General features: G+C 38.0%; 1 protein-coding gene across 3 annotated transcripts in view; it reads right to left on the minus strand.

Moving 5' to 3' along the window:
* Positions 1-232: 232 nt before the first annotated feature.
* Positions 233-12,640, minus strand: part of PPHLN1 (periphilin 1) — a 66,948-nt gene continuing 54,540 nt past the window's right edge. For all 3 annotated transcript variants that reach the window (XM_039385447.1, XM_039385446.1, XM_039385445.1), the window contains exon 10: positions 233-2,381. In XM_039385447.1, the coding sequence (XP_039241381.1) occupies positions 2,172-2,381 (210 nt within the window). In that variant the 3' untranslated portion in view covers positions 233-2,171. The remainder of the gene's footprint in view (positions 2,382-12,640) is intronic.

Consider the following 12,640-nt stretch of genomic DNA (forward strand, 5'->3'; position numbering starts at 1 on the left):
GTTCTTCACTGAGAGGGTGGTCAGTCACTGTCACAGACTCCCCAGGGAAGTGGTCATGGCCTCAAGCTGCCAGAGCTTGGATGATGCTCCTAGTCATGTGGTTCAGTTTTAGGTAGTTCTGCGAGTAGCAGAGAGTTGGACTCAATGATCTTTACTGTTCCTTTCCAACTTGAGATATTCTATCACCGTAAGCTTAGGTCTTACTTAAGAGAAAAGCACTTGAAAATTCAGATACTTTTATCATGGTAAATTTAATAAGGCTTCTAACAAAGGAAACTCCTAACAAACTGTACAGTAACAATGGAGATTTTTAATCAAAAATATATTACACACAATTTCAGTATTTTTCCATTAGCATTTCTAACCCAAAGCAGAAACTCTGATGTAACACCCCAAAGGTTCTCTGTCCTGTAGACAAGTAGTGAAGTGCTGTAGTTATGCTTCTGCATCAGAGAAAACTTTGCCTGTGGTTCAAAACTGATCTTGGTAAAACAGATTGCCAGAAGGGGTGTGTCAGGTCTCACTACTGTGTCACAACAGGTTGCCTCTCTTCCCCTCTCTCCCTCACCAAATTAGCATCCTGTAAGGCCCATGAGCTGATTCCCACTACTGTGCAATTCACACAGTCCCAGGTGCCAACAAGAGTACTTGCAGGTCATCTCCTCTGAGCAATGGGAACTCTTAGAAACCAACAAAAGCCAACTGCAAAACTGCACCCTACTGACATGAGAACTAACCAGGCATCTCAGGAATCTCATGCAACGAATACTTAATACACCATAGGGAGATTTGCGTGTGCAAGATGCTGTGACACATTCAGTACCCTGTACGTGCAAAATCAATGCTATTTCATTTATGTTTCTGCACCCCATTCTGATGAAATCTGGAAATGGTGAGTTTGGTCATTAGTCCTTTTAGAGTTTCACATGTTCCTAAATGCAAATGTAGAGAAAACAATCATACTTATACTTACCTCTTTGTGATTATGACTCAAATTATGCCTTTTCTAAAATGTTCATAAAAAACAGTATCTTAATGCATTCAATAGTCAGGATTCCACAAACGAGTCCCGAATATTTTTCACTGGCAGTCTCTTGACTTTCCTCAATCACTGTTCCCAAAATACAAGTTGCTCTATCACATAAAAAAAAGTGGTCCCAGAATCACCTAGGTTTGAAATGATAGTCAATTTGGGGCCTGAGGGATCAACTTTGTTTTACACCTAATCCAAAGCTACCTGGGGTTACTAAAGAGATGGTACTGCTTGCTTTCCTTTCCCATCTTTGCCACCCCAATTCCTGCTCCTTCTTGAAGTCGGAAATAAAGATTACACACAGCCTCGTTATTGTTAAAACTGATGGGTGAAAAGTGGTGAGAAGGTGTAAGGGGGGAGAGGAACAGAGTAGGAAAAGGGAACTTTCCCTGCTCAGTGGCTGCCTGCAGTTACATTCTGTATGGTGTAGTCAAAAACACAGCAAATACAAACAGTAAAAAAAATTAGAATCCATCCTACATAATACTGCTTACTAGTAATGAGTCCTGATAGGGAAAACACCAAAATTTAAAAGGCATTTGCAGAATGCACAGTTATAAAAAAATACAGCACTTCTTATATTAAGCAGTTAGAGTTGCTCTAGCAGTCAGAGTTAACCTCTTGTGTAATTTTACAGAATTAATCTGAATTTTTAAATTAAACCAAAACAGATTATTTAAATCATAATTGTGACCAATTTTGCAAGTCTTCCTTTCCTATAGTATATATGAAAACCAGACATATTTCTGCATATGTTGACAAATGAGAGCTGTGTCTTATTATTTTAATAAAAAATACAATGTTTGAAGTTACACTTATAAGCATCAAAACATAAGAGTGCATACATCAGACTGAACAATTTTTACAAGCTAACAGTGTAAAGGTTTCAAAAATAGTTTATTGCTTTACAACATTTTTCAAAAGAACGTTCTTTAAAAGGAATATATGTCAACAAGGACAGGTAGGAACAATACAATTGCGGAGACCACAGTGAACAAGGGAACAGCCACCTGAGCTACCTCGAAGGAGCACAGCCTTGGGTTCATATCTCCAAAAAGATCTCATCTTTCCCTGCACAAAGCAGATTTATATGCTATGGCATACACAATGAAGAGGATCTAAAAGCATATTTTTGACCTTAGTATGAGCCCTCTTTGAAGGATTCTGATAGATCTTGGTTGGCAGCATCGTACTGAGCAATGAAATGTTTGAGTTCTTCAATGCATCGCTCACCTATTTCATGCAAATTCTGCCTCAGGGCAAACTGAATGGACTTCTCTAATGATGGATCTTTATCAATTAGCATCTTCACTACCATGCCAAAGGTTTCACAGTCTTGTCTGTAGACCTAGAAACAACACATTTTACATTAAATGTAATGATGCCTTAAGCCCCTAATGGTTTTTTATTTTTCTAATATTTGTAAGAATTGTAAGTTTTAAAAAGCAGCAACCTTCCTCCCCCCACCCCTTGTCCCTTGTTCCTTTCCCTTGTTTACATTCCCTAACCCTCTTACCCCATTCTATACTCCCCATATCAAACCTACCCCTGAATTCAGTGGCAATGTTTTGTCTTTTGTCAAGGCAAGACCTAGACTGTTTAGAGAACAGCAGATCAGGGCCTGAATAACAAAACGGAGTCAAGAATTAGGTAACTATGTACCCTTTGTGCTCTGAGGATGATGAGAATGATGAAGTAGGTGGTCCCAAAAAGTCCCCAGACCCAATTCTAAGGAGGTGGGCCCGGGGCAGACCAGAGGAAGGGCCGCAGGGTGGACACATCTGGGATTGGATGGATAGTGTTATAAAATGTAACATCTCAGGCATGGCGGGTGCGCGTCGTATAACATCTTAGCCTTGGCAAATAAACCCGTTCTTATCTCACCCCTAATTAACTGCTCCGGAGATTTTTTTTCAGCACCAAAATACACAGGCAACAGTAAGACTCTTCACCTTAGCATACCAACAGCCTTCAGCAAATTAGATCCAAACCAAACAAGGAATATTGGATTTAGAGTGAGTTTCAACTGTAAAGCTTATTGGCATTTACCTCTCTTCTGACCTGTACTAATACAAATGTAACTAGCTCAGAACTATCTGGATACCAGAAATAACTTTTATTGGATGAAATGCCTTCAAAGGAGAGATTAAGTTCCTCTTGTAGAAATATTTAATAAATAATGGTAGAGCAAAGTGCAAATGCTAAACCAGATTTTCATTTCGATATATTTAAAATTAAACTGTGGCATGTCTAGCAATCTAATCTTTATACGAAGCATCAATAACTTAGTTTGTAATATTTCTTAATACTTTAAATACAAGGTGTGTTTAAATAATTCCACCAAATTTTGTTTGTTTGTTGGATATCTGTTTATTGTAAAAGTCCGTGATAAATATGACTTTGGGTGCACTGGTGATTCGATAACTAGGGAATAGAGAAATCCTGACAGTGCTTTACCTGAACCCATCTGACCTCATCCTGCAGGGAATGAGGAGTTTTCAAGTCAGTTATGCGCCACATTTGACGTGAAGGAACTTCTCATTATCACTGCAACTGTTTTTCTAACAAGCATCTGGCTGTGCTCTTAGGTGGTTTTCAAAGCAAGTCAGTGGCATTTCAAATTTGTTTTTTTCCAGATTCCAGCTAAGTTTATTAATCTAAACACCCAGAGAAAAAGGAATTTGTTGAAGTCTTCCAACTGCTAGGTGCAGTTCATTTTCACACCTCTTTGGCCAATTTCCATTTAGAAAATGCACTGTTTTTTTTGAATGAAGATAGTAAGTTTTCTATCTCCATATATTTTTTTTGAGGAAAATAAGCTAAAATGTTGATAACTCTTCAAAGTATGATTATCTCTTAGTATTCTAGACTTGTCTTAGAACTTGTTTTTCACAGAGATGTGTGACCCTTTCCTCCCACATTTACCTATATTGTGGATGCCAATGATACAACTGTATATAAGCAATTCCCCACTACTAAAAACAAAATTAAAAAAGAAAACACCCACCTCACCCCCAACCAAAACTCACCACACTATTGTATTCATAAGAACCAGTTTGAGGTCACCTCAAGCATATTCGTGTCAGAGGAGCAGTAAAAAAGCCCAACATTCTGCACACAAACTAAACTATTCTCAGAAAAACAATGATTAACATGATACCTTTAATAAAGACAGTTCTCAAACGTTTGAAAGCATATTCTATAAAAACAGTCTAAAACAAGACTCAAACACTGTTGACAAATGAAAGAAAACCTTTCAGAAGAAACTGATTTTCAATGGTGATTAAAAAATTAAAAAGAAGAGTGCAGCCCAAACCAAACTGGAGCTGAACATCTTCAGTGTGGAAATATTGTGCACATGGCATTTTTTTCAGAGAAGGCTTTGTGGTAACTTTTGGGTAACTTTTTTCTCTGACTCTTTCCAAAGAAAAAGCTCAGAAAGAATTGCTGTCTCTGATTAGTCATGTGACAGACAGATGGGATTTCGCTTTGGGTAACTCAGGCCTTTCAAGTACTTGCAGCATGCTTGCTAACACCTTCACAGGACGATTTCTGAAATGGTTTTTTCCCCACAGACATTATGCTTTGGGGGAAATAGATTTTTTTTTTCTTATTGCACATCTATTTGTCCTATTTTACCACCTTCAAAGTGGTCAGACCAAGGATGCGTGAATGATCTTCCACAAGTAAACAAACGTAGTAACTCTGAGTCTTCAGAGGACCCTGGCACTAACAGACAACACAGATGCATTGCCCCATCTTCTGCACAGGAAGGCACCCAAAGCTACAACTGAAGGAAATGCTCTACTTTTAACTGGTCTTCAAATGAATGGCAAATAGTACCATCTGCTATTTCTCTCACACACCACAAAGAACTAACCCACATGAAATTCTCTGACCTTTCGCATATAAATATTAGCTCAATCTAAGCATATTTTTCTTTCAAATTTTCACAAAAGAAGATTTGGAGAAGAATCAAAAGAGCCATTGTCACTGCATCTGGAGTCAGAAGTCACTTTGCTGTCACAACAATCTGGAAACTAAACACCTTCATACAAGAGATGAACATTTTCAATACTTTACGACAAAAGACTTTAAAAAAATAGAATTGACCTAAATTAGGAGAAGAGGGCGAAGGTGGAGCCGGAAGGCAGTTCTAACAACAGAAAACAAAGGAAACAGCTCAGCTCCTCTAACAATAATTGAGTAATTTTCCCTCAAGAAGTTTTCTGCCCCAGCTACTAATTCTGATCCTCCTGGTGCAATCTGCCTCCTTCCCAATTGTGCTGATAAACTTATTTGTATAGCTGCAACATAAATTGCATCACTGAGATTATCCCTTTTAAAATTACTTTCCCTCAATTAGTGTGATTCAATGATTCAATTCTAAAATCAGATGCATCAGCATAACTGAAACAACTGTGAGCCATGGTCTTAAAGTGAAAATAACTTCACAAACCAGTTTATATCTGAAGTCAGTGCACAACTACCAACCTTCAGAGAGAAGTTACTATGTCTTACAGAAAGAAACAGAGATTATCAATTACAAAAATATCAATACAGAAGATGTTAATTACAACTTAATGGTACAATCAACTATTTGAAAAATGTGTGAAAGCACTCAAAGCTCTTAAAAAAAAGAGGACAGTGGTATGACATTAAAATCCATCTTTACACAGAATACAAGGAGGTTATTTCTGGAGAATGAGCCGAGAATGTGATGCTTAAGAAAGGAAAAAAACTGCAGAAGAGACTCTAAACAAGCAAAAGAAGCTCTCTGTTGGAGAAAAATACTGAAAGAACTTGTGATCCAACAAGGTACAAAAATAACCCTATCTTTAAAATTGCAGCTGATACTGATTTTGATCTCAGACCATGGAAAGCTCATCTGTAAACATCTGGAACTAAAAGCTGAAAATTATATCATGTGTGGGGAAAGAAGAAATGTTTTTAAAATGAAAACCAAGAAAGGGAATGATACTAATGACATGATTATTCTGTCTAACATATGTCAGATAATCCGGACAACAGCTAGAGCCATAGGGTGATCATTTACTGAGCATACCTTTATTCTCTGACCTAAGCTACAGCACCAGCATAATTGAAAGAGTATGTACAACTTCAGTAAGCAGATGAAAGAGAAGTATAAACAGCTGTTCTGTTCCACAATACATAACTATATTTATTTTATATATACATACATGGTCTTGATTTTCCTATGAACCAGAAGTATTTAAGCTGAATTGAAGTTCTTTTTGAAGAGTTTTCCAAAATCAACACATCTGACATCTGTGAAGTCCGAGGATCACAAATATGCATACTTTTATATTATTCTCATGGAATTTTAGCTCTTTTTATTGTTACATGATAACAGCTTAGAAGCTCTGGCTGAGATCAACTATTTGCTGTGCTGGTCTCCATATAAGCACTTGATGCAAATCTAAAGGTGTGATGCACCTGCAACATGTTAGTGAACATTCCTCATTTATTTCAGAAAACTAAATCAAAATTTGCACTTAGAACTGTTTAAATATAGCTAAAAGACATTTATTTCCAGATACAGTTCGAGAAAAGGAAATGTTAGTCCCCCAGGTGTGAGGTGATCAAGCCCTAGAATTCCCCAGGCAGAATGAAACGTGAAAACTCCCTGATCTATGTCTGTGCTATGTTTTCACAGTTAACCTCAAAATGCCATCATCAGTGTCTTAAATTACAATGTATGACACTGACATGAAGAGAATGATGGACACCACAGACTTCTTTCAGCTCAGCTCTTCTCTGAACAGGAAGACAGAGGGGCAGAAGCAAGCACATGGGGACTGCTCATGTCTTTGACTGCTATATCCCATCTTCAGTGATAATCTAAAAATGGTCTTGGCTTAAACCAAAGAAAAACATATTGAATGGCTTTGCTGATGAGTGAAATTATACCTAGCTAGGGAATACCTTGACGACATGCCTACTACTCACTGACAAAGTCCACATAATTTCCTTTCTCTGCCTAGCACAGCCCCATGTTTTCCTCCAAAACTGTTCCAGAGTGGCACACGCATTTTGTTCAACAGAGCTGTTGGACAGTAATGAGAATGAAAACTAGAACTTCAGATGTCCTCCCCTGCAAATGATTACAGGCTGCAGAAGAGTCATAAGAGTAATATTGATCTCAAGGTCTTGCATACCTGGCCAAAAATCAGCTTCATTTCAACAGCAAGAGTAGACATGATATTCAAAGGGCATGAGGACAACCCTTATTTCAATCCATGCACCAAGTTTCCCCCAGCTTAGCTCTACAGTCTGTGCAAAGAAAGGCTCCTTAACTTCTCAAAGTGACTCAGAATAGCTAAAACCACAGCATCTGTTCTCAATAGATTTGAAGAATAGGGAAACAGGGCAGAAGTTCCCTGTTCACTGGAATGATCTCCAGGAAGACTGGTCCCACCAGGACACAAAAGTTAGCCTCTGTATCTCCCTTGTTCACAGCTCATAGAAAGTAGAACTGAGTAGAAAATGAAAGATGCAAATTTCTACTGTCTCAGAAAGGACTCAACTGAATCTTCACTTCTCATTTGTGGGAGAACTGATCTAATGGATGTGCTTTATTTTATATACAGGCGTTAAAACATTAACTTTCTTCTCCAGCTATGGCTTTGAATGAATATGGCACTGTGGCACCTTTTTTGTATGCTCTTGGCTTTATGCACATGTAAAAGCCTCTTGAATAGGAATCATCAAGAGACTTGCATATGCAAGGATTAAGCAGCTATATGCAGGAGATGGTCAAACTCACTTCAATGCTGAAGGATAATCTCTTCTGCTCACAAACACAAGCAGGACCACCAGGCACGACAAGGGCCACATCCATTAAGTGGGTGTGATGATTTAGCAAGTGAAATCTGTGCCCACAATTTAATCTGTAATTTTCAACCCCTTGCTCTTTTTCATTGCAACTTTTCCTGCATTTTTTTCAGTATTTTTATCATTCAATACATTTACAGATTCATCCAACACTCTCTTGCCTCCACCAGGGCTCCTTCTTCAAAGCAACACAACATGCATAGGCCCTCTGAGTAGCTGTACACCATATGTATATAGCCTCAGTGCTTTTGAGTCAGTGCTCTTCTTCAGAGATGCCTGTTCTTAGCTCCCCATCCAAAAGGCCGAAGACCCTCAAGGCTCAGTTCACAGAGGGGAAGGAGCTAAGGTTGTGGTTCAGAAACCACGTTAAACAGCCTGCAACCCTTAGATACTAACTAACCTTTGAGAAGACCCAACATGCCCAGCGATCACAATCTGACATCTGTGATTAATGCAAGTACTCATTTAATATATTATCTTTCAGAAGACAGAAGCTCTTCAGTTACCAAGGGCACATTTCCCACAAGTATCAAATACCCCATACAAGGAGGAAAGAAGCAACATGCTTGCTGGTAATTGTTTGATTTCTCACAAAGGCACGGCATGAACTTGCAGAGAACAAGTACAGCACAAATTTGAAAGCCATAGCACATCCCCTCCAGACACCTCAATAATGAAAGAGCAAACTACCGGAAATTTTCCTTGCTTCAGTGATGCCCCAGGGCCCCCCTACACCAGGGAGAGGTAACAGTTTTTGTTCCCCCACCTAAACCACGATAGCTGGGTTGGTATAGCCCTCTGGTGGTATAAATCAGTTTCTTATTTCACCTCATCAGCAGACCTAAAATAAGTCTGACAAAGCACTCTTCTGTTAACCCAGCCACATCTATGCCAGGTTTTCCCACCATGGGTGAGACCGTAATACAAAGTTTTTCTTCTACTCCTAACTAAAAGCAATACTGAAAGTTTTTGTAATGTAGACTTAACTCTCAACTGATTGCATGTGCAGTCAAATTTGCATTTTAATTGTGCATGTAATCTCTAGCAAACTGGGAAAGTAGTATACATTGAATGACTTCTGAACCACTAGTATCAGTTTTTTCTTTGCCAAAGACATATTTTAAAAGAAATTATTACCTCTCCCCAAATCTCTTCTTTTTAATTTATTTACATGCTATCTTGGATTTTTTTCAACTCTGCAAATTAGACTTCATTAACTTACCCAAAATTTAGTCTCCTAAAGTACAATAAGCTAATCCTCTACTGAAAGAGTACAGAGAAATTTTCATTGCTGCAGTGGCAGTGTAATTGTACTGTTATATTTATGAGTACAATATATAAATTTATAGCTCCACAGTGCAAAGAATGCTCAGAACTGTCATTAAACCACTTGCAGACAATTCTCATGATCAAGACATTTAGAATTCATTTTCAACCAAGATAAACTATTTTTTATGGTTACAAAAAGCTAAATTAACATACAAAAAATTTAATGCTTGGTTACAATAGAGGTGTACAATTTTTAGTTATAAAATATCAACAAGTCTATTCTATTCCTTTTTTAAAAACACACTAACAATTTTTTCCTGAATCCATGTAATATTTTCTGCACCCATTAATCAATGTGTTTATAGATCAACTAGATATTCATTGAAATGCAAATTGGGAGAAATAAGTTAATCTAATATGTAATAATGAACAATTGCATGTTAATCTGCTACTTACTGAAGTTATGCAAAATATTAAAGTTATTTGTACTTAAATGCAATTCTGCCTGCCCTTCCACTGAACATTTAAAATGGCTGGTTTAATAGGTTTAATCAGTTTTCAGAATGTAAGTCCAATATTTTTGGCATCTAAATACCTGACTGGAAGCCCCTCATGTGGAATAGATGTCGACACAGCCCTCACTTTAAAAGCAGCATGATTTCGGATCTGGACTCTGCTTCGCCCTCAAGGACCAGGACTGGCAATCTGTGGGGGCAACAGGGGAGCACAGCACAGCAGGGACTGGTGCTGGGAGCCACAGTGCCTGGGAGGAGGCCCTTGGCAGATGCAGTTGAGGCTGGCCCTGGACTCCCCAGGAGCTGGGGCCACAGTGTTTCTGTTCAGCTGGTCTACAGCACCTTGCTTCTAGGTCACAGCATCTCCTGTCTGCGATTTTCCTTTTTCCTTTGACTAAATTAATTTGATAGAGGAAATGCAGTGTAAAACAATGCCACTACAAGGCTTCCCCTTCATTTAAAAGTAGAATTCTAGAAAGGAGATGAAAAGAGCTCTGTAAAACTGATGGGCGGGTGTCTATGTCTACAGTAACAAACTCTCTGCTGAGTTTACACATACGTTTTAGGGGTTGAAAACCCTGAAGAGTTGGCTTGGGTCCTGAGACACAATCTTGGTCTTTTCCATGCTCTGTAATACACTGGGAAGAAAACTTGCAGGCCAAATTATTTACCTGCATGAATCGATTACCTCCAGTTTAAGGTCAAGACATCATTTGGATACTCCTTTGCTTCATACCATGCCCCCAATGACACCTCTGCTATTCTGGTGAAGCCATGGGCTTTGAATGGGATGGAGCCCATTGCTGCTCAGGAGAAGCCCATGACTGTCTCAGGCATGCCATGTCTGCAGTTGTGCTCCAACAAAGCCACACTGCCTTGTCTTCCACACATCAGCCTCCTCTGCCCATGGCTTCTACTCTTCTCTGCCCCTCGAGAGCAATCACACCTCTAATCATCCCTGCAGAGAAGCACCACCTGTCCTCAACTCCCTTCTTCTTTTCACCATCCAAACAAAAAATTACCTGTTTTTTTGCATTTGCTCAATGCTTATAAAGCAATCTAAAGATGGAACGTGCAGCTTTTGTATGACACTGTTGAGGAGACACAAAGAATAAGAGGGTCTCCTATTATTAAATAATAGGAGAATCCATTATTTAATGGATAATAAATCCATTAATAGGAGTCTCCTATTATTAAAAAATAGAATAGTAATAAATAGTAATAAAATAAAATAGTAAAAAATAGTAATAAAAATAAAAAGCAATAAAAAGGTAAGTCCTCAGCAAGTGCAGTACATGTTTACAGCTCCAGTTACACAAGGACGGATCTGTAGAGCAAGGCTGTATAGTTCAGAACAATCATAGCAAAAAACAACCAAGTTGGTACTACTTAGAAAGCTGTTCATATAAACTATTGAACTATCTCAGCAATCTTTAAAGTCAAAGGGAACAGGGAAAGCATCACATTCAAAGCAATTAGCACAACGCAAGATTAATATTGAACTGCTGTGACTTGTACTGCCTGGCAATTAAATTTGTATCTGGACAGCTCAGCGACAGAGTTTTCATTTATGAAAACTTACATTTTGTAACTAATTCCCCACTGCTTTGAAGTTAATACACATAAGTTTTCAATAAGAAGCAAAAAATTATTTTAAATATATTGCTAGGAAATCCATGGATTTACTTTAATATTTTTTAATGCTATGGTGGAGGACTTGACACAAAATATTTAAATGAACAAGAACTGGTACACAAAAGAAATGTACATGATGATACACTTCATTTAATGTTACATTTTGGCAAGAGCAACTGTATTATTACTCCTTCAAGAAATGTCTTGCTCAGTCAAGCAGAAGTAGCTCCCATGTGGGAGAGCAAGGACTATTATGTTACATGGTTTTACTGGAGATAATTCTTTGCTAAACCAATCAGACCACATAATAACAGCATTCTAACACCAACTAAAGGCCCTTGGAGACCAGTTTGTGTGTGGCCTAGATTTCATAGGCTTCTTTACAACAGATGTATTGGATGAGGGTAGTGTTACTTCATATATTAACTTGTGTGTTCCTTAGGTAAAGCAGCAGTACGAGTTTAAATTCTGCCTCTTACATATTCTTGCTATAGGAAGTGTGTGCCTTCTGTAAGCAGATCATAAATCTGAATTCAAATAATCCATAGCAATTACAGTTCATCAGTTTCTAAGCCTCACTAGGAGTACTGATAATCTCTTGAAGATAGATCAATGACATCTTTTCAGCTTATGTATAAGAATACCCAGCTGTATGTTTAAGAATGCCTAGATACAAACAACTGAGCAGCCAAGTCCAAAAATTGTCTGAAAGAGCAACTATTTATGTATCTAATTATTTCTCTTTGTTCTATAATGATCTTCAAGTCTAGAAACTGTGTTTTCATAGGAACATGAAAACAAATTCTTAAATACTCTCCTCTCTGACTGATGCTAAAAAACTCCCATTACTTGAAATGCACCAGTTCTGGATTAAACAGGAAATAATCAGCTTTATGCCAAAGGAAGGACCTCGCCCTGCAACTTTTTATTTATAAAATACTGAATTGATGGAAAGCTATTTCCTAAATCTGCTCCATGGTAAACTTATTGCTCCATCCAAAACAGGAAGGGTGAAGTTTATCTGCAGAAGACTCTACATTAATTCTCTTGTTAAAAATGCTTTAATAGCTTTCAGTTATGTCCGCTGACCATAAAGGAACACAGTATTCATTTAAGCTTCATCAGAATGGGCTGCATATATGACAAACCAGTCTTTCTTGTCATAAAAACACACAAATATTTTGTATGAAATGTACAGTAGTTCAAAATCCACACCGATCGGCTGTGTTGCGGTCAAGATCAACAATGATGCACCTGATTTTATCAAAAAGTGACTTGTGGTGATTTAGTTTTCCCTCAACAAAAGTTGTCTCACTTTCAATTTCAACAAATA

This window comes from Pipra filicauda, unplaced genomic scaffold (genome assembly GCF_003945595.2).
Source record: "Pipra filicauda isolate LSUMZ 115617 unplaced genomic scaffold, ASM394559v2 scaffold40_size4127951_pilon, whole genome shotgun sequence".
NCBI lineage: Eukaryota > Metazoa > Chordata > Aves > Passeriformes > Pipridae > Pipra > Pipra filicauda.